This window comes from Stomoxys calcitrans, chromosome 4 (assembly GCF_963082655.1).
Source record: "Stomoxys calcitrans chromosome 4, idStoCalc2.1, whole genome shotgun sequence".
NCBI lineage: Eukaryota > Metazoa > Arthropoda > Insecta > Diptera > Muscidae > Stomoxys > Stomoxys calcitrans.
In genome coordinates, this window is record NC_081555.1 from 22,604,670 (window position 1) to 22,625,112 (window position 20,443).

Here is a 20,443-nt window from a genome sequence, read left to right on the forward strand (position 1 = left end):
ATGTCTTACTGACTGTTCCACTAATTTTGTGTAAATCAAGTGAGTGACTCGATTCACCCAAACGCCTGTTTTTTTAATTTTTAAATCAACTTGTTTTTGAGTTAATTATTGAACATTTTTCGAATATAGCGGGTTTTTACTTTTGTTTGTTTTCTTTTTTCTTTTTAAAATAAATAAAGTATTCTTATCAAAATATTCAAATGAAAAAATAGTTGCAAAACAAAACTTAAAATTTATAGAAAATAAGGAAAGTCCCTTGAAATTTTGGCCAAAGGTTCACTTCATTTTCCATTTCTAACTTTTCTCTTACATTTCCAAAACAAAACTTGTTTTCAAATGTGTACTCTTTAAAATTGTGCGAAATAAAAATAAAAAATACAAGTAAGGCGACTTATGAACACTGACTGCACTACTATGTGGGTGGTGGTAAAAAGAAATCTTTCCGCAAGGTGGTACTCATAATGGGAAGCATATATTCATTTTTGTCATGCCTCTTTGCCACATCTGCAATAACATTGGTTAATATATCCAGCATGTGTTTGCTGTGAAAAAAAGCAACAACAACAACAATATAAAGATCATCATACCATATGCTATTAAATCTGTACTTACCGAGTACACCACTTTGCTGTGAGTTTACACAGAGATTCGATAAACCAACTTCCAGTCATGGTATGTCTTAAGGCTTCCGTGCCTGCTATTGAAGACATTGCTGTTAGCATATCTGCATAAGCATCTGGTTGTTTTTCCAATTGGTTTTCAGCATTTGAAACACTCTACAAAAAAGAAATTATTAGAAGAAATTTTTATTTATTGAATCTAGGCAACAAAAACTAACCGTATCCAATGGGGCAATGTTCTTTTGACATGCCTGTATTATCAATAGTTTAGGTTTTCCCTTCAATGTATCCTCTGCCATTATTGCTTTTATGGTGTTTATACTAACCGGTATGCTATTACAACCATAAACTACTCCCTCCATGCCATGTGTCAATATGCACACAATTAAGGAATCTCTAATGAGAGATTTTTGCACAGTTTGTCCTATAACATGCTGCATTTCTTCATGCGTTAGATTATCGCGAACTAAGGGCGTATAGCCAAATGAAGAAAATAATGCTTTCAGATTATCTCTATCAACATCGGTTCCAGCACGATATGGCTTAAATGGTATTTTGGGTAAAAGATTCTGAAAAAAAAAAATAAAGCCAAAGTTGAAAATCAAATTCGAAAATGTATAGTGTATACAAAATTTACCTTAAACTCTGGATTTGTTTCTTCATAGAACTTGCTTTGATTTATAATCAAAACATAACCCGCCTGTTGCTTGCGTATAACATAGCGTTCAGTACAATCAAAGTCTTCATGATCTGTTCTGGGAAAACCATTTGGTTGGGGTTGCATGTGTTCTGCTGACAATGACATATCCCGGGAATCCATAACAGCCCCCGAATCTTTGTCTTCTGTTTCCTGTCTACCAACAGCATTTCCAGCGGCAGATTGCACAACATTGTCTGCCACTGTATTCGATGTGTTGTTTGTGGCTCTTCTATAGTTTCCATGCACAGAATTATGGTTGATGGTATCCACCAAAACTGCCTTCATTGAATCCAAATCATTTTGTTTAAAATATGATATTAAATTAAGCACATCGGCACCTTGCAAATTTTGATTGCCAATTGCAATTACATCTCTAGTCATCCAGAACAAAAGAAACACTTCCAGATGACCATAATCATAGAAACGCAAGTTTTGTGATTCATGACGCAAATACGTTTCATTGATCTTGATAACCATTCTGCCCGCTTGGGCGATTGAGAGCCGCTCAGAGATTTTGTATAAAGCTTTTAACAAAGGATGAATGTAAACATTTACTTCCGGTATGTGTGGCAGATAAATGTCATGAAGCTCTTGCCAACTAAATCCCAGTTTGCGCAAAACCTTTTTTGCTCTTATAATTGCCAGCGCCTCCACAATGTTGACACGCCATGTGGTGTTATTTATGGTGGCATATTTGCGGAGAATATCACTGCTACCCGCGAGTCCAAAGTTACCCTTACCTTTGGGTGGATTTTGCTGCAGCACTATAAGTTTTTGTAAAATGTACTCCGAAGTTGTTTTCTCTCTGCCATAAAGTAGAAACCCCAAAGAAACCTAGGAATATATGTAAAAAAAACAAATAGCAGCATATATGCATGATTATTAGTCATATCTCGATAGAGATGCAAAGCAGCTTACCAATTCATAAAAACACAAATCCCTTTCCACATATTCCAAATCGTCTATATCTATGTCATTAATGCGTTCCATTATATTCCTTCTGTACGAGCCCATCTTTGTGTAGCCACCCTTTTCCTCGAATTGTGCTAAAAAGCTTATTTCTTGTGGGGTAATCCCCGACAGAAAAATATTTTTTTTTTTTTTTTTTTGGACTTTAATCGAAATGGCAGAGTACGACTCTATATGCCAGGTTGTACTTCCGAAGTTGGTGTCCCCACCAACTGTAAATTAAAACACGTGTATTAAAAATACAGAATTAAAACCAATGTACAGTTATAACTGTACTGTGTATAACGATGACTAAGCATCGAATCCCGAAGCGTCCGCTTCAGACGAATTCTAAATGCAAAGTGACAGAAAAATAATAAAAAAAAAAATGAAATTGTTTGACACGGGAAGTGATCAGTGCTGTGTCAAAGTCATATGGTCTCCACAGAATTTGTTTGCGTATTAATAAAGATGCCATCACACTATATGTTCTATGACATGTCACTATTTATGTATGATAGGTATTTCATTATTCGTGTCAAAATTGTCAACTTACCTGTGATTCGTCATTTTTGCTATCACACCTGTATGTGATTTTGGTATCGCTTAACCTAAATGAGGGCAAAAGCTGATGTGTACACAAAACTTGACTTGTCATAGGACAAGAACATAAAGGGTGATTTTTTTGAGGTTAGGATTTTCATGCATTAGTATTTGACAGATCACGTGGGATTTCAGACATGGTGTCAAAGAGAAAGATGCTCAGTATGCTTTGACATTTCATCATGAATAGACTTACTAACGAGCAACGCTTGCAAATCATTGAATTTTATTACCAAAATCAGTGTTCGGTTCGAAATGTGTTCATTCACCGTAACGTTGCGTCCAACAGCATCTTTGAAAAAATACGGTCCAATGATTCCACCAGCGTACAAACCACACCAAACAGTGCATTTTTCGGGATGCATGGGCAGTTCTTGAACGGCTTCTGGTTGCTCTTCACTCCAAATGCGGCAATTTTGCTTATTTACGTACCCATTCAACCAGAAATGAGCCTCATCGCTGAACAAAATTTGTCAAAATTTGAACACATTTCGAACCGAACACTGATTTTGGTAATAAAATTCAATGATTTGCAAGCGTTGCTCGTTAGTAAGTCTATTCATGATGAAATGTCAAAGCATACTGAGCATCTTTCTCTTTGACACCATGTCTGAAATCCCACGTGATCTGTCAAATACTAATGCATGAAAATCCTAACCTCAAAAAAATCACCCTTTATATTGTGATGGCAGCTTAAGGTGGCCACATCAAAAGCTGCAAAAGCTGATGCGTAAACAAAACTTGACTTGTCATAAGACAAGAACATATATTGTGATGGCAGCTTAAGGTGGCCACATCAGCAGAGCTGAAGGATTATTCGCTAAATTAAAACTGGCAGTTGACGTTTGTCAGAAACAAACGATAAAATGTATTTTTCGACAACAAGTAACACGAGCCCTATATATACGTACCAACCACAGACCGGGCTGTAGCATCATCTAATGCCTCTTTTATGACCTTTTTAGACGGCACACCATGATCATACTCATTGTGCGTATAACCGCGTTTGCACTGCTCATTAAATCAGGATTTAAGGCGTTCGTCAGCAGATTTTATAAGGGAAAATTAGATGACGGAGTCATAAAATCCGTATTTAAAGAGCAGTGTAAACGCGGTTTATGTGTTGATTACAGCTTTTGCAAAAAACCATCGTACATCGATTTATTTCTTTTCTTTGACTTTATTTGGCACAGAAAGTGTTTGTCAATATCAGTCAATTTGTCAATTAATGATAGCACCCTAGGCGGATTCAATAAGGTGGTCTCATGCGAACAGCTGTTAATGACGGTATTAAGATGTCAGATTTTTTTTGCATTCTCTTTGTTGTTATCTTCTGTCTCGCATATTCTCTGCTCACTTACGCAAAAGTACACACACACACACACATTTCTTTGGACAACATCTAGGCAACTTTATACAAGGTAAAGTCATTAGTCCAGCAACAACGAAATCAACTTTACAACCCTGTGCAAAAAAAGAAACAAAATGTAAAAAACCTTTAAAATCCAAACAAAGCATTTGACGATGTAGTGAAATTTGCATATAATGCCTGGTACTCTTTTCGTTTTTCACGACATTTTTTCGTGATTACTTTTTTGAGATAATAGATTTTGAAGCAAAAAACTTGCTGATTTCATTCAGTAGGACATTCCCTCATTATTTAAGAAAAAAATTTCTTAAATGTATTATGTTTTCATTGAGATTTTTGTAGTGTTTCAAAAAAGTAACCGTGAAAAATGTGTGTTTTCAACTGTGGAAAACGAATATAGCACCAGCCTTAACTCTGGAATTAGAAAATTTCATCAGCTGGGCAAATGACTTTAGCTTAAAATTTTAAATTTGCCTAGGATAACACATTTCTTCGTAAACGGTAATTGATAGACGCCATTTATCAAGAAAATCAACTGATTTTGATTTATCAGCCATGACTGACGGTTATGTGTATATGTGACGCATACACCTTTGTTTTCACCAATACCATTACAAAAACAACGCAACGTCTTTGGCAGGCATCCACGCCAATGTTTTCAATTTATGGCTGGGACTATGTTAGTTTTGTGCAAAATATTTTCTTGATTACTTTTTAGATAATAGATTTTGAAGCATTCAGTATGACATTCGCTCATTACTTATGAAAAATTTGTCATAAAATTATTATGTTTTCATTGGGATTTTCCAGTGTTACAAAAAAGTAACCGTAAAAAAATATTGTGTTTTCAACTGTGAAAAAAGAATAGGGTACTAGCCTTTAGGGATTAACCGATAACTTGCTACTTTATCATCCCTACTTGAATTAATCGATTAGTTCAATGGGATTTGTTTTTCCTTCCCATCCTTAGATTTGTTTTGTTGTTGTAAACAAAAATGAGTTCAAATCCAGATCTGATAAATAGTTGCCGGGTTTGTAGACATCCTAATCAAGATGATGCAGATTATGAATGTCTATTTGAAGAAGTCACGACAAATGAGGCAACGTCTCCACCAACAGCACCTGCTTTATCTAATGCTGGGAGATTGTATGACTCTCTGGTTTGTGAGGTAACTATTGCAAATCCTTAACTTTTCAAATTCATACATTTATTGCTTTCATGGTGGCAGATTACCCCGGAGACATACGACTACTATCCGCGCTATCTTTGCAATAGTTGTTGCCTACAAATGAAATTGTTTAAGAAACTTAGAGACAAGGCCCTTAATACCTTAAAAATGTTGGAGGGGCTATACGAAGAGGATGTGTTACCACAAAAAGAAGAGAAACTCCTAAGCGACGATGAGGAGGTATATAATGAAGAGCAAATAACAATAGAAGATTTGGTGGAGGAGGAGAATGTGAGTGTTGACGCAAGTCTTAAAGAGGTTTCATATATAAGTACACAGACAGAAATCTGCATAAAAGGAGAATCGGAAAACGTACTCTCAGAGGGCGTATTTTTAATTCCAGTGTCTATACAGAAGACAACAATAAATGAAACAGACCCCATACAATTGAATCCAACAAACGAAGACATGAAAACTGAGGAGGATGAAGCCATTTCAGAAGCTGCCGAATTAGCCCATTGTGCAGGGCTAGATAAATCAGATTATGTACTTGAGATATATAAAGTACTGGATGATGGTGCAACGCAAACTACAATCAGCCAATCTGAAGCGGACACAAATGATTTAGAAAATTATGTGATGGAAGATAACCTAGGCTCGCAAATTGATGAAAGCGAAGAGCAATGTTTAGATAGGAGCACTCTTGCCACCTCCGAAGGGGAGGATTTAAGAGAAATCTCTAAAATTCGCAGTAAAATAGGCATACCCTTTCATGAAAAAAATAAAATGTATTCTTGTACCGAATGCAGTGAATTGTTTTCCTGTTCTAGGCAATTCAAACATCATAAAACTTATGTTCATGTACAAACCTATGCTTGCAAGGTATGTTCGACTATCTTAAAGTCATCACGGGGTCTTGCTACTCATATGAAGCTCCATGATAAGAATCCTGCATACAGCTGTGAAATGTGCCAAAAGACATTTTCACAAAAAGCCCACTTTGAATATCACATGAATAGGCACAACAATATAAGGCAATTTCAGTGTGATCAGTGCGAAAAAGCATTCTTAACAAAATCAGATCTTAGATCTCATCAGAGGCGTCACAACACGAATTATCGGCCTCATGTTTGTCATACCTGTGGAAAATCGTATATATCAGCCGAGCATTTGCGAACACATGCCCTTAAACATACGAATATTAGCTTCAGGTGTGACCATTGTCCACAACAATTTGCCAATCCCAAAACACTAAGACAGCATGTGAGTTCTATACATGCGGCAGAACCAAGATTTAAATGTGAAATTTGTATGAAACCATTTCGACGGAAACATCACTTACAGGTATGAATTATTTTCTCCACACATGTGAGTTTTCTTATAAAAAAATTTGGTTGAACATTTTATAGTATCATATGAGATTGCATCCGGGATATAATTCTAACTATGAAAGATTTGATATTGATAATCCTGATGAAATGTCTAGCAATGTAGATGATGAAGATGATATTATAAAGGATCCTGGATTCGTGGCATTGGATGGGGATACCATTTTAATGTAAATAAAAAACTATAAAGAGAAATATGTAAGAATTATTTTTAAAAATAAAAACGTTCTGTTACATTGGAGACAGTTCTCTCCGGATTGCAACTTAGAATATATTTAATAATTAGTTGACCTTTTTCAATAGCATCTGGACTTCTCCACATACCACTCACTACCCACAATGAGGTTCTTTTTTCCTGCAGAAGTGGCTTCCATCTGTAACTTAAGGTTTGAAAACCCCTTCTCTGAATTGTGTGTCATACAGCCAGTACAGGGATGTACATGGAAGCCACTTTCATGAAGGGATGGCTACTACTAGATCTTCATTGCTTAGCGGCGGAAGAAGTTAAATATCTATACTGCTACTAGCAAGAATATAGCATCCACCCACGGTAATGGTTGATGTTGTTGTAGCCACATTTTCATGTGGAGGAGGCGATCCTTTTCAAGCTCCTGTAGGTGAGCAAACTCGTTCCGATCCAAAGGATCGATTACCTCTGCTCGATACCGCTAATTGACTGCCGTTACAGCCAATTCACATGGAGCATTCCACTATCCGCAACATTTGGACGAGCCCGGTAGCCCACAGCTGAGCTACTCGTGACAGCAATGAACACCGCACAGATCGAATCTCAACGTTCCAGCCTGGGTGGTGATGACAGGTGGACAACATCTACAGTCCTCCGGCCATCAGGGGGACATGCAGAGGCTAATGGTGGAGATTCATCTGCAGAGAACGGACCATGGGAAGTGTTCAAAAATTTTATACCACTGTTGCGTTAGCCTCATTGTCTGTGTACAAAACAAGCTACAATTTCCAGAATTCAATTAAGGAAGTCTCTCTTACTATACTAGAGGTTAAGCGCTTCTCGCGCTTTTTTTGTTTTCATTTTGGCAGCTTTGAGACTTGTGGTGATCAGAAAGTGGATAGAAAATAGGAGCAGGTCATACCATCGCGGGACTTATTGAAAACCTGGATGGATTGGAACAGGTTTCAGATCAGATACCAGAAATCATACTTAAGGTCGAATGTCAGACGCTGCTGACAGCAGCACGTTTTCGGATTCGTATTCATACTACACGGACGGATCAAAGCTAAAAGACAGAGTGCGTGTGGGAGTCTACATTGAGGACAGATGGACTAAAATCGGTTTCTGACAGTCTGACAATAATACGATCCTGCAGCCGGAGATCCGGGTGACCACAAAATGTGTGAGGTAGTATTGTATTAAAGCGAGGACGTTAGATATGAACATCATTGGATGGCCATCAGGGTTATAGCAATAGCTATGGGCGTGGGCACTGCGGAAGAGTAAAAGGGTCGGTAAGGCAGCAAAAATTCTACGGATCGGAGTAGACGAGGCTATTACTGGCAGGAAGTAAGAAGGAAGGTATCATTCATGCTTAACAGACTCTGGCACTTAATTGGGGACACAATGCCAGATTTGAAGTAACTTATGTCTACAGTGCGGATTAATATCCTCACACTTATTTCAATCTAACGTAACAGTTTCCAAAAGTTGTTGCAAATTTTTAACTCCAATATAGAATACCCAAACACAAGAATAAAAAAATTAAAATGAAAGCTCGAAAACAAACCGGAATGTTTCATATGTAAAATACATACAACTAATTAGTAACATCTACTAAGTGAAAAAAGCGCAACAAGAAACTAAACAAACTAGTACGACAACAAATAGTGTATGGTGCAAAGTGCCATCTCTTGATTAAGATTAGATGATTTGATTTACAAAATGACATTAGGTCTGTTCGCGTAATTTTCCAGTAAAATTTTGCAAAAGAGTAAGCGCAGTCTTTACTCTCTTTTGCATTTATTTGAATTAAACAGTTGTTCGATGCTGCAAACTTCTGCTGGAAAAAACATCCAGTAGAAACTAGGCAAACTTATATAAGGTAAAGTCAATAGCCGAGCTGATGGAATTTTCCAATGGTATCCAAATCTGGATTTTAAAGTTTTTTTACATTTTTTATCTTTTCACATTTGCGGCACCACCACCTTAGGGTTGCTCTTTTGTTATTTATCTCCCGGCACGAAAACTATGAGCACCACACAGGCTGGAACTTAGAGTTCCGATCTTTGTGGTGTTCATTGTTATCGCAAGAAGCTCAGCTGCGAGCTACCGGGCGCGACCATAGGTGGCGGATAATGCTCCATACAGAGTAGCTGCAAACGCAGACGCTGGCAATCCACCTCCACATATAGACACGTCGTTACAACAACGACAGTAAAGGATGATCTTACACTCCTGCAAATTCTTACTGGACAAGTGCGCGAACAAACCTTAAGTCATTTTGTAAATCAAATCATCTCATTTAAATCAAGAGATGGCGCTTTGCACCCCATACTATTTGTTGTTGTACTAGTTTGTTTGGTTTTTGTTGTGCCTTTTCCACTTAGTAGGTGTTACTATGTAGGTATATGTATTTTACATATGAAACATTCCGATTTGTTTTCGTGCTATCAAATTACTTTTTACTTTCCAAAGAAGTTTTTAAGTTTTTCAATACAAGAAATCACGCGATAATCATTTAATCGGTCGATTTAATCAGTAGAAAAGATGTGAAAATACACTTGCAATTCGATAGAGGAGTCACCTGACATGCATAGTGACGAACAAAGCAATGTATGCGCAATTCCATGGTAGACATGCTACGTTTTTATGTAAACCAATCAAGCATTTAAGCAAAAACGCGTACCCATTTTTCATGGAACAACACATACATATGTAAAACACATGTCGCTGAGAGTAGGCTCTATTTTTATTTGACGTACATAAAGAATTACCTATAGATAAGAGAGAGAGAGAGAGAGACATCACACACATATGTGAAATGCATGCAAAATGCTGACAGCTTAAAACATACATTTCAGTTTGGAAACATTTGAGAGCCAGTACACATGTGTTTTACCTAACTAACTATACGGAATATTAGTATTGCATATGTGCATAAGTGTGTGTATAAAACAGATGTAGAAATACATACATATGTAATTTTTTAGATTAGAGCGCGCTGTTGTTTGGTTGGAAAACAAAAAACATTTTTTGTTGTATGTAGGTACAAAAAATTAAAACAAAATGGATAAAGTGAGTAGTTTTATTTTTTTGTGGATTATTATTAACTTACTAATACAATTATTTGATTTATTGCAGTTAATTTGGCCAAAGGAAGCGATTCTGGAAATGATTGCAATGTGGAAAAATAATGAGTGTCTGTACAATCCAAGGAATAGATTTTATCACAAGAAGAAGTGCAGAAATGATGTGTTAACTGAGATAGCAGAAAGGATGAAGGCATATAACATAAAAGTTGGGCCAAACCAGGTAAGGGTAAGTTGTCTGCTCATTCAGTTACTAGTATTATACACTGTAAGACACTGTAAGACACTGTGGTTTTGGGTATTATAGCATACAAATAAATAACCCAGATAGGGATAATTTATTTTACCCTACTTGCTTTTGTATATATATCCACCGTCATAGAGGGAGGAATACTAATCTATTCTGACCTTCCGTTTGTAGAACCTCGAAATGTTAATCTGCGATCCCATAAGTATATATATATATATTGTATGTTCTTGATCGTTTTGACATTCTTAATTGATAATAGGCATTTCCGTGTGTCAAAATCACGAGAGCGGCCGAACGAATAAAATACCCGCTTGAAATTTTGCATAGATACTTATTGATCTCGGTCCCTGCAGATTGCAAAAGGGGCACATCGGTTCAGTTTTGCATCTAGTTCCCATATAATGTGGTCCTGCGATTTTACTTTTTCAGCTCTTAGAAGTCGTATTCTTTTCAATGCTTGTTTAGAGGCTACATTTTTTGCCTGATTTGGCAGAAATTTGGAACGTAGAGTACACTTATGCACTTCAACTAAGTTCATTTGTGGAAATATCTAGCAGAATCCTTGGTGGTGGGTTACCAAGATTCGTCCCGGCCATACAAAGCACGTTTTAAACTGTTTCAGTTTATTTGCACATCAACTAGTCAAGGCGTTAGATCATATTTTGGCTATAGTACTTCACAACTACACTAGTAAGAGAATTAAATACCACTCAATACTTTCTTTTATTCTACAGAATAAACTTCAGTATTTGCGTGGACAGTTTACTCGGGAGCTTGCCAAAGCCAGAGAATCTCAAAATGCAGTAAATCCAGATGATGTATATGTCCCATGTACCTACTGGTTCAAGGAGTTAGATTTCTTGCTTGACTATGTAAAAGTAAGAAAAGAAAAGTCCAACTTCAATTCATTGGTAAGTTTTTTCTTTGTGTTCCATTGACAACTTTTGTATAAAATAAATACTCATTTGCAGCAACAACACTATTCACAGTTTGAGGAGGACACTTATGAATCATCGCAAGCTCATGAAAGCGATGTATCTGCAGAAGAACCAATTAAAAAAGTCAAACGAAGACATCATACGCCGGTAGCAAGCTGCAGCATGAAAAACGAAGAGGTTGTAGTGGAACCAGAAGTCAATGTCCTGCCACATGTATTCAGTGTCAATAAGACTTCTTCGAATGAAAAGGATGAAGCTTTTTGTAATTTTATCAAATCGGAACTACAAACTATTACTAATGAAAATGTAAGGGATGAATTGGTAGAGACTATCACGTTAGCGCTATTCGAAGCCAAGAAGAAACAACGCATGTATGCCCACGCAGCGGAGCAATATTATTGATTTCAGTCCAATTTTAGAGTTATACTTCCGTAATATTATTTTATATCAGTTGATTTGAAGTGAGTTTAGTAAATGTGAGTTGTGCTAATTTAATTGCGAATCTTAAAATCCTTTTTCAAAAAAATGGATGTGAGCAAATATCGATTTCGTTGTGTGCTTGGGTTTTGTATAATTTTTTTTTATAAGTTAAAATAAACCGAAAATTTTCGTGTAATTTTTCCACATTCCTTTAAAATCCTTCTCAAAAGATAAAATGTAAATAATAAACCATACTTGTTGATGACTCCGGAACTTAGTAATAAAATAATTAAAAGGAAAAACTTCGAAAAATTCGACTTTTTAATAAATTTCCTACATATTCTCTGAAGAATACTTAACGTCGCATAAATGTAAATAATTCCAATTGACTAATTAAATTTGGTTTTATTCGGTCTGTGCATTGATATTGCTTGTACATAAATCGATCTCCGGATCGGACTCGACATAAAAGCGAGGCTTCATATCATTAAGTTAAAACTTGAATAGGTCTGCACTCATTGATATGAGAGAAATATCCCGTTCCTCAAAGGAATCCAGTGAACCAAACGTTCAGAATTCGGTTAGAAGTCTGTACGAAAGTCGGAAAATTTATCCGAATTCAGATCCGAAGTCAGTCTGAATTTTATGGAGTGGCTGCCACGACTTCGGAACGAAATGTCAGAGGGAAGTCTGACGTTTCTGCCATGTTTCGGATAGGAAGACGTGAGTGTGAGCGAATTGAGATGTACAGGAGTCAGAATAAAGTCCGGAAATTCTACCAAAGAATTAAACATCAAACCGATGGCTTTGGTGCAGGCACATTCTCCTGCAGAGACAAAGAAGGAAATCTGGAAACTGACACAGTTAACATGCTGAGGATATGGAAAGAACATTTTACCCAACTGCTTGTGTACGACCTGGGCGGCGATGAGGATACCGCAGAACCAATCAATGATGATGGTATAGAATGTTTACCTCCTAGTCAGAATGAGGTCCAAGTAGCAGTGACCCGACTAAAGAACAACAAGGCAGCACGAGCCGACAAGTTACCCGCTGAACTATTTAAGACCGGAGGCGACACGCTGATAAGGCGTATGGACCAGCTTATCTGCTCAATCTGACTAGAAGAACACATACCCGATGATTGGAACCTCAGCATACGAATGTGCCAACTACAGAGGAATAAGTTTCCTCCCCATCGCATATAACATACTCTCAAGCGTACTGTGTGAAAGATTAAAACCTAAAGTAAATGAGATATTTGGGCCTTATCAATGCGGCTTTAGACCTGGTAAATCCACCCTGTACCAGATATTCACATTGCGCCAAATCCTGGAAAAGACCAGAGAAGGGCAAATCAACACCTACCATTTGTTTAGTACAAAGCCGCTTTCGATACTCCTTTACGTTCAAAGGTATTTTAAGCCATGTCTGAGTTTGGTATCCCTGCAAAATTAATAAGGATGACACTAAAACAAACTAAAAGCAGGTCTCCTCTTGAAAAAGGCAGTTTGCTACACGGCATTCAATACCGTATTCGTTTTTGCTTCGAACAAATTGTCGATACGAAAACATATTCGGATCACGGCATTCGATCGAAATTTGCTACCATTTTGTATAGCGTTGCCAGCATCAAAAAGCTAATTAGAATCAAAACAAATAGGAAAAGTTAGTCGGCGGCAGTGAATAAAAATAAATATTACTTTGTTTTGTAAATCTAAATGTAAAAATTACTTTTTATTGTGGTGTACTCTGTGGATCTTTCTCTTAAGAAGACAGAATGAACGATTTCATGGCCGAACGTAGTAATTTTCTTGCAGCGTTTCAATACGTTGCGCATCGATATATGCATGCGGTTGTTTTTGGAAATGGAAGGAGTGGTGCAAAAAGCAAATGATTTTACGTGCGGCAGAAAGTTTTCTGGCCGACAGCAATATCAATAATAAAATCTTTTGACCATTAGAAGCTTTCAAAAGAAATTAGCAAATGGCTATCAATTTGGAAGTGGTGAGATAGTGGGAGCAATATTTCATCTTCTTCTAAAAAGAAACTTAAGTGCAGCATCGATTGAAATCGCCTATTACAAGGCTTCACACATTAATCTTCTTCCAAACTATACTGTCTCCGAGACCTCGAAGTAAGGAATAAAAACTTCCACAGTCTCTTTGTAGCCTTAGTGTGTGCGCAATTTCTTATGATTTTGGTGCTTTTCCTTTAGTTTACCAGAATTGATTGTTGTTATTTAATTGATGTTAAATTTGGCAAAAATATTTTATAAATCATTTTTTATAGTAAATAGACAAAACAAGAGAAGAACACAACTAAAATTTTACGTTTTTGCATTCTCCTGTGTACAAACTAATCACAAAAGAAATCCAATCCCATGGCAGCCGGTTGTATGTAACGGATTGACCCGATGAATTCCTTCATCGACAAAGGCAGCTGCCTCAGTGTACCACATACGGATACAACAACAAAAGAAATTCTTCTCGATGATAACAGAGCAATGGAATATTATTCGAATAAAAGAAACTCGATAACGACTCTCGCGATTGAAAAATCTTGCAATCGAATGCCGTCATTAGGCCCCAGAGAAGTAATGAGTCGATTATGGATTGCACCCAACTTCAGATGCGTTGCCAAGGGTCAAATTTGTTAGAGAAATTTTAACTTCTGTGTTGAATTGCGTAAATATATTTTTTTGGATGAAGAACTTGTATTGAATAAAACTGAAACAAATTTGTAACTTTACATTTATTGTTGTTTCATTAGACAAACTACTGGCAACATAACTATAGTTGAGTTGCATAATCGACGCATAAGGTGTGTTTAACTGGTCTTTAATAGGAAAGTCCAAAATCCTCTCCAACGTTTGAAGAAGAAAGGTTGTGAGATTAATCGATCTGAAACCTTTGGCTGCAATGTATTGTAGCTTTGCCTTTTGATTTTAACATTAAAACAATATTTTTCGTTTAATTTGTTAATTCAAAAAAGTTCAATTGTTTTTTATTTTATTTTTAATAATAGGTTGGTTTTTGTTGTTGTTTTGCTTTTGTATAATTTAATAATTATTAGATACTAAATATGTATATTTTTGTTGTTTTAGGGTTTCTTTTGAAGCACTTGTATAACAGAAATTCTTTTTATTTGATTTTATTTTATATATGATCTTTTTTTTTTAAATCGCGATAAGCTGTATGTATATAGGATTAAAAAAAAAAACAACAATAATTTCTTAAGATCATCAAACAGTATAAAAACGTTACACTAATAGGGGAGAAAGAAACAGTGTTATTTTTTTATGTAATATAAATATTTTTTTTTTTCGAAACAATTACTACAGATTTTTACAAGCCTTGATTTCATTGAGAGGGAAAAGTGCTTACAAAGACGAGGCGGGGGGCAAGGAGCCTTACTGGCTGGCTGTCTGGGGTTAAAGAGGCGGCCGGGCGGTTGTTTGTTTGGGTTTTGTAATACTAATACAGACTATTTTGATATATAATAATGAAATAAAAATAGTTCTCTTCTATAGTAATGCATACAGCATTTAGATTTTTGTTAGAAAGGGTGAGTGGAGCTGGAGGTTGATTTACTGGTGGATAAGTTCATATTGTGGTTGTGCAGTTTTTATGGAAACTTATTGCGGTTAGTGGCCAACATAACATACATATGTACATAGACAGCAGTTGGGTTGATAGTTTAAACGATTTTTACATTTATGCACAAACTGCACTTTTAAAACAAATTGAGCACAAAGACAAGGAATTTAAACAAAACAATGGGTATAGGTATAAAACGTTCATAACTAGCCTTGTCTAGGGTCAAAGACAAAAGTATAAATATAAATTATATGCTTTGTAGTGGCGCTTGTGGCTGTGTTGGTTTAAATCTTTCTTTTCTTTTTTGTTCCTTTTCCGGTTTGTGGCCAGACTGATTGTGTTATGGTGTTGGTGGCTTGGTTTGGCAAATAGCTCCCTAGATTATACCTGTGATTTCGCACATTACATTTAATCGCTGTTATATCTATGCTATGCCATTGAGTCTTTATGCCCTAGGCAATGATGTTATCTCCTTTTCTCCGCGACATATTGAGTTTGTTTTGCATTGGTATATGTCGGGCCATTTCTTTTTTGTTGTAAACTTTGCTAAGAGCTTGGGAAATTCTGATGCTTTGGCGAGAGTAGAAAAGGGCCTGGCCGAGAAGCCATCTTCCTCATTTTTGGCAAGCTTTCCCAGAGTGAACAAGTGTACATAAAGCTACGATCGTTGTTTGTTGAGTCAATTTTTAATAAAACCGCTGTGAATTTTTTTATTGAAACGTCATCCGTTTTTTTTTATGAAAACCGCTCAGTTTTCGGAACTTCTTTAATTATCCATTGTGAGTTTTTCTTATTTTTCGGGTGTCGGTAGGTCGGCATAAAGTGATTTGCTTTCATTTATTTCGAATTTTCTTTTTTTTCTGTTTTAAGGTTGGAATTTTATTCTAACTTATGTTAAATTTTCCAATAAGGGTGTTTGGATAAATTTTTGAGCCAAACTACCATTGAATCATAATTTATTTCCGGTCATTTAAATTATTGATTTGCCGCATATGAAACCCGCATTAGCCATTTCCCGATTAAAAACCTACAAAGGTAAATAAAGTTTTGTTTTTTTTTTGCTTTGCTCCAATTCTAATAAGAGGTCGTGTGTTTCCCTCAGGTTTCTAACTCTCTTTGGTCGATTTGGTTTCTCTTTTGAGGCGAACGAAGTCCCTGGCTTGACTTGGAGTACCATTGCATCCCATTTACACGGAACCCATCAGTCTGTTACTCAGCGTCGTGAAATTAACTCGTTCCTACTCCCCGCGTTGTGTCCGTGGTCAGGGGAGTGGAGAGGAAGTATTCGGGGACTGCGGCGAAGCCCTGACCGCCTTTGTGTGCTATATAACCCCAAACAAAAAAAAAAATAGTGTGTTCCTGCTCATATTCGCAGCCTTAAAAGTGACCTATTTTATAGTGCGAATTAGAAAAAAAGATCGTTGCTTTGATAGCCTGAAAACTGTAAGAACCTGAAAAAGAAAGAAATTGATTTTTTTTTTCCAAGCAGAAGTCTGCTTTGCATGCATGAAAATCTCATGTTATTTGTTCGTATGTGTTGTTTGATTTTGAACCGCTTCCATTTATATTCATTTTTTTTAAATCGGTTCTTTGGAGAAAAAGTAACATTTTTAACAACTTTATAGTGTCTCTAAAATTTATTTAGTTTCCAAAATTTTAAAGGGTAAAAATTACGCAAGTGGTCGAAGAAAAAAAGGATATATTTAAAAAATTTAGAAAAAGTGAAACACTAATAAAGAAAAAGAAAATCATATTAAAACATTACACCCAAAGACTACAACAACAAGTCACATAAAAGAGACAATAAATAAAACAACCAACAAATCTAGTAAGTTATAAGAACATCCACCAGTGTTGGGAAGTGCAAATAGCCCTGCCCCGCATACCCCTGCTGAAAGGCCTTTCATCGTGGGATCTAAACGACAAGTAAGTGGTTTCTTTACTCCTTTGTTTTGTTGTTGTTGTTGCTTTATTTGAAAACACCACTTGCTGTCATTAATGCTGTGGCTGCATGGACTAGTTGTGCCAATCATTTGAGCAGACCGTTAGAATATTGAAGAGCAGTGGTGGTTTCAATGAAGATTCTCTTTTATTTTCAATAAATTCAAAATATATTTCTTTGGTCACAAATTCAGCTGCAATAAATTTCAAATAGATCAAAATAATTAGAACATTTTATAAATCCTGGTAAAAGGACTCGAAAATAACATTCACGTAGGCGTTCAAGGGTTTTTTTCCTTTTGTGTATGCCTTGTTATTTTCTCCTTACAGCTTTAGAGGCATTGAAACATATAGCAAGCTCTTGGCTGCAGTTTAATATGCTCACTTGTTTTTGAATGGTGGTCCCTTACTCTCAGTACATAAATGCATAGCCGTACAAACGTGAATGTTGTTTTTGTTGTTTTCCCTATGGTAAACCAGTTGATGTGACCATTTTTCATTTGTTGTTGTAATTATTGCATTGGGTTTTATGTTTTGAAATTATGACACAATTTTAAGCAGCAAATAAGACCAAACAGAGAATAACACTAATACATTTGCAATTTCACCTGTCCGTCCGGAAACAGGTCATTGAACTTCGATCATTTTGCTTTGCGTTTTTTTTTATTTGCTTTTGCTTTCTTATGCATATTGAACATATGCGCATTAACATTTTTGTTTAACATTTCAGTCGATCGTAACAGACACCTACGAACAAACCTCTGTCACTGTTAATCATTTCGTTTTAAATTTTAGCCATATAGTTAACAACAGCAGTTAAGCAAGTTATTTTGATTTGTTTGTTTGTTTTTTTATCTTTTTTTTGGTTTTTTTATTATTATCTTTTGTATATATATATAAGGGTTTAAAAAAAAAATGTTTGTGAATTTAAAATGAATATGTTTGTTTTTGAATTAATATCGGTTACAATGTCGAATAAAATCATGAAATCGATAGATATGTGCTAAGCAATTTCTTTATGTTTGATTCCTGAAGGCACCGCAGTAGCGTAGAGGGGAGGTTTTGGTTATGGGTTACCAGGGATATATTGGTGGATACCAGGTAACATGGATGGGTGGGCATAGACTTTTCAGGTTGCTACAGCTATAACCTGAATACAATAGGCTCTGCGAAATCGACTTTCTTCTTTCTCTTTTCTACTTCTTGCGTTGCTATTTCGTCCCCATCTTAGCTTAACTTGCACGCTTTATAGACAATTCTTTTTAAAGTTTTATGGTAGCGTTTTCGAGCTTGACAATGGCAAGATCCCATACCCACCGACGAGCAATAAGGCCGAGCCGAATAAGCGTGCCAATGCCAACTTGTCTGCTCATTGACTTGATCAACATGTACTGGCTTTTCAAGAAATTGAAATTGACCGTTGTATGCTACATATATAAAATTTTTGGCGCCCAACGTGGGGCCCGAGCGTTTTGAAACTGATTTTCGTAAATTAATTTATTTTTTTTAAACTTCAAAATATTTTTTTTTATATTTTGGCAAAATCGCTCAGCTCCTATTTTCCTTTTCTATCTTTTTGTGTATTCCCATCCTTTCCAATTTTTCAATTTTCTTCTGTGTATCTCAATTCCAATGGAATTTGTATTTCGTTAAATGCAGTGGTGCTGTCGAATACTACCAGTTATAGGGGTACACGGCCTTGTATCTTTATGAAGGTATCTTTTGTATTTTGCTGTTTGGCGAATTCAGGATTTTGGACCTCTGTCTAATACTGACCTAGACTTTAAAATTCTTAAGATATTTTCTCTCTAATTTACGTATTGGAATTTGTGAATGTTTTCGATTACGTTTGCAACCAACGTAAGCTTATCTTTTCTTTTAGATCTATCTTTCTCTTTTGGGGAATCTCTTTTTTTTTAGAGCCTAGATATATTTTATATTTTGTTCTCCCTTTCTACTGGTGGTCGCCTAAAGGAATCAAATAATTTCATGATTATTTTGGGTTTTGGAAATTTCGATTTTTATTAGATTTTTTTTCCATTATTGGTTTTTTATTTTTTTTTTTTTGCTTTATTTTTGGTTATTTATTCTTTTTTATTTTAGATTTTTTTTCCGTCTTGGAATATATTTTTTCTCTTGATTTTTAAGAGTTACATTTTTTATTTTTTTGGGATTTATTTTGACTTCCATACTTTTGTTTTTGTTTTTGAATAATAAAAAGCGAAATATTTTTTTCTGAATATTTTTAGCTTTTCAAATTCAAATATTTTTGGGTTTTTTTTTTTACTTTTCTTGAAGTCGTCTGGTGAAGGATTTTACTTAGATTTTTCTTCTCTTGTTGTCTTGGGTTTTTTTTTCAAAATGGTACTCCAACGTAGTAATGAGGATTTGCCTAACGCGCTAGCTAGTGAGGAAAACGGTCCAAAATGTGGCGTGTGCAATGCTACTGTCCCAGATAAGTCCGTTTTGACCGAAACTGTTTGCAGGCATTTATTTCACAAGACTTGTGTTAGCAATCACATTAAAACCAATCCTAATTGCCCAGTGTGTGGTAAGAAAATTACGAGAGATCCTACTCCGTCGGCGCCTAAGCCTGCTTCATCACCTGTAGCTACTAGATCTTCATCGAAAGCCAAGAATTTTGACTCAATGAGATCAACCGATTTAGTCCCATCTACATCTAGTCAATCAGGAAATGCGACTAATGTTTCACAGGGAAAACCTTCTAATACCTCCTCTAGTACGACCCTTGGTATGTCTGAATTTTCTTTGAATGACATTCAGAGTATGGTATCTAGGATTGTTTCTGAACAGCAATCCCAACTTTTGTCCGCTTTGTCCAGCCAAATCTCGACTTTGGTTGATAAGAGTGTTGAGACCAGTTTGTCTAGATTGGGTTCGAATGCCTTCCAAATGGGCCACATTCAGAGTAATCCACCTCAATTGAACAGAGTGGATATAAATTCTTCTCATGCCTTGAACACGTCTTCACCGGATGCTAACAGAGCACCACGAATGCATACATTACCTGATGTAGAGCATCGCACACTTGAGCAGCTCCTTGGTTTGCCTTCATCATCAAATAATCGGCCGAATGTTAGTGGTGGTCAGGATTTTTTTGATGCTAGGCTTGGTACTAATCGCCCGTACTCTGCAGGATCAGTCACCGTGCCTGATTTATGTATCCGACCCGATAAGGTTAGCCAAATTATGTTTAAC

The 20,443-nt window shown here is 36.1% G+C and overlaps 3 protein-coding genes across 6 annotated transcripts; 2 read left to right on the plus strand and 1 right to left on the minus strand.

Moving 5' to 3' along the window:
- Window positions 1-232: 232 nt before the first annotated feature.
- LOC106085869 (caspase-8) lies at window positions 233-2,508 on the minus strand. Its single transcript, XM_013250316.2, has 5 exons — window positions 2,239-2,508; window positions 1,258-2,154; window positions 839-1,189; window positions 613-776; window positions 233-542 (listed from the first exon to the last, which is right to left on the minus strand). The coding sequence occupies exons 1-5, from the start codon at window positions 2,332-2,334 to the stop codon at window positions 413-415; spliced, it is 1,638 nt and encodes a 545-aa protein (XP_013105770.1). The 5' UTR covers window positions 2,335-2,508; the 3' UTR covers window positions 233-412.
- A 2,560-nt stretch (window positions 2,509-5,068) lies between these two features.
- On the plus strand, window positions 5,069-7,060 carry LOC106084939 (oocyte zinc finger protein XlCOF8.4). The gene is made up of 3 exons (XM_013248913.2): window positions 5,069-5,409; window positions 5,470-6,753; window positions 6,819-7,060. The coding sequence occupies exons 1-3, from the start codon at window positions 5,236-5,238 to the stop codon at window positions 6,969-6,971; spliced, it is 1,611 nt and encodes a 536-aa protein (XP_013104367.2). The 5' UTR covers window positions 5,069-5,235; the 3' UTR covers window positions 6,972-7,060.
- Window positions 7,061-9,808: 2,748 nt separating this feature from the next.
- LOC131994002 (uncharacterized) lies at window positions 9,809-11,880 on the plus strand. 4 transcript variants are annotated; one of them, XM_059368250.1, is made up of 4 exons: window positions 9,809-9,909; window positions 9,978-10,305; window positions 11,061-11,237; window positions 11,298-11,880. In XM_059368250.1, exons 2-4 carry the CDS (start codon window positions 10,054-10,056, stop codon window positions 11,664-11,666), a joined length of 798 nt encoding a protein of 265 aa, XP_059224233.1. In that variant the 5' UTR covers window positions 9,809-9,909; window positions 9,978-10,053; the 3' UTR covers window positions 11,667-11,880. The 4 variants fall into 4 exon arrangements, with proteins under 4 accessions (XP_059224233.1, XP_059224234.1, XP_059224235.1 ...); XM_059368252.1 differs by having other exon boundaries at window positions 9,818-10,062; window positions 10,129-10,305; XM_059368251.1 differs by having other exon boundaries at window positions 9,816-10,299.
- The last annotated feature ends 8,563 nt before the right edge of the window (window positions 11,881-20,443 follow it).

Excerpts from the sequence above, each read along its gene's own strand:
- LOC106085869 (XM_013250316.2), bottom strand. The coding sequence starts at position 2,334 with ATGGGCTCGTACAGAAGGAATATAATGGAACGCATTAATGACATAGAT. Across the intron at positions 2,155-2,238 it reads ATTTGTGTTTTTATGAATTG|GTTTCTTTGGGGTTTCTACT; the intron begins GTAAGCTGCTTT and ends ATATATTCCTAG. Across the intron at positions 777-838 it reads ACATTGCCCCATTGGATACG|AGTGTTTCAAATGCTGAAAA; the intron begins GTTAGTTTTTGT and ends TCTTTTTTGTAG.
- LOC106084939 (XM_013248913.2), top strand. The coding sequence starts at position 5,236 with ATGAGTTCAAATCCAGATCTGATAAATAGTTGCCGGGTTTGTAGACAT. Across the intron at positions 5,410-5,469 it reads ATGACTCTCTGGTTTGTGAG|ATTACCCCGGAGACATACGA; the intron begins GTAACTATTGCA and ends TCATGGTGGCAG. Across the intron at positions 6,754-6,818 it reads GACGGAAACATCACTTACAG|TATCATATGAGATTGCATCC; the intron begins GTATGAATTATT and ends AACATTTTATAG.
- LOC131994002 (XM_059368250.1), top strand. The coding sequence starts at position 10,054 with ATGGATAAAGTGAGTAGTTTTATTTTTTTGTGGATTATTATTAACTTA. Across the intron at positions 10,306-11,060 it reads TTGGGCCAAACCAGGTAAGG|AATAAACTTCAGTATTTGCG; the intron begins GTAAGTTGTCTG and ends TTTATTCTACAG. Across the intron at positions 11,238-11,297 it reads AGTCCAACTTCAATTCATTG|CAACAACACTATTCACAGTT; the intron begins GTAAGTTTTTTC and ends ACTCATTTGCAG.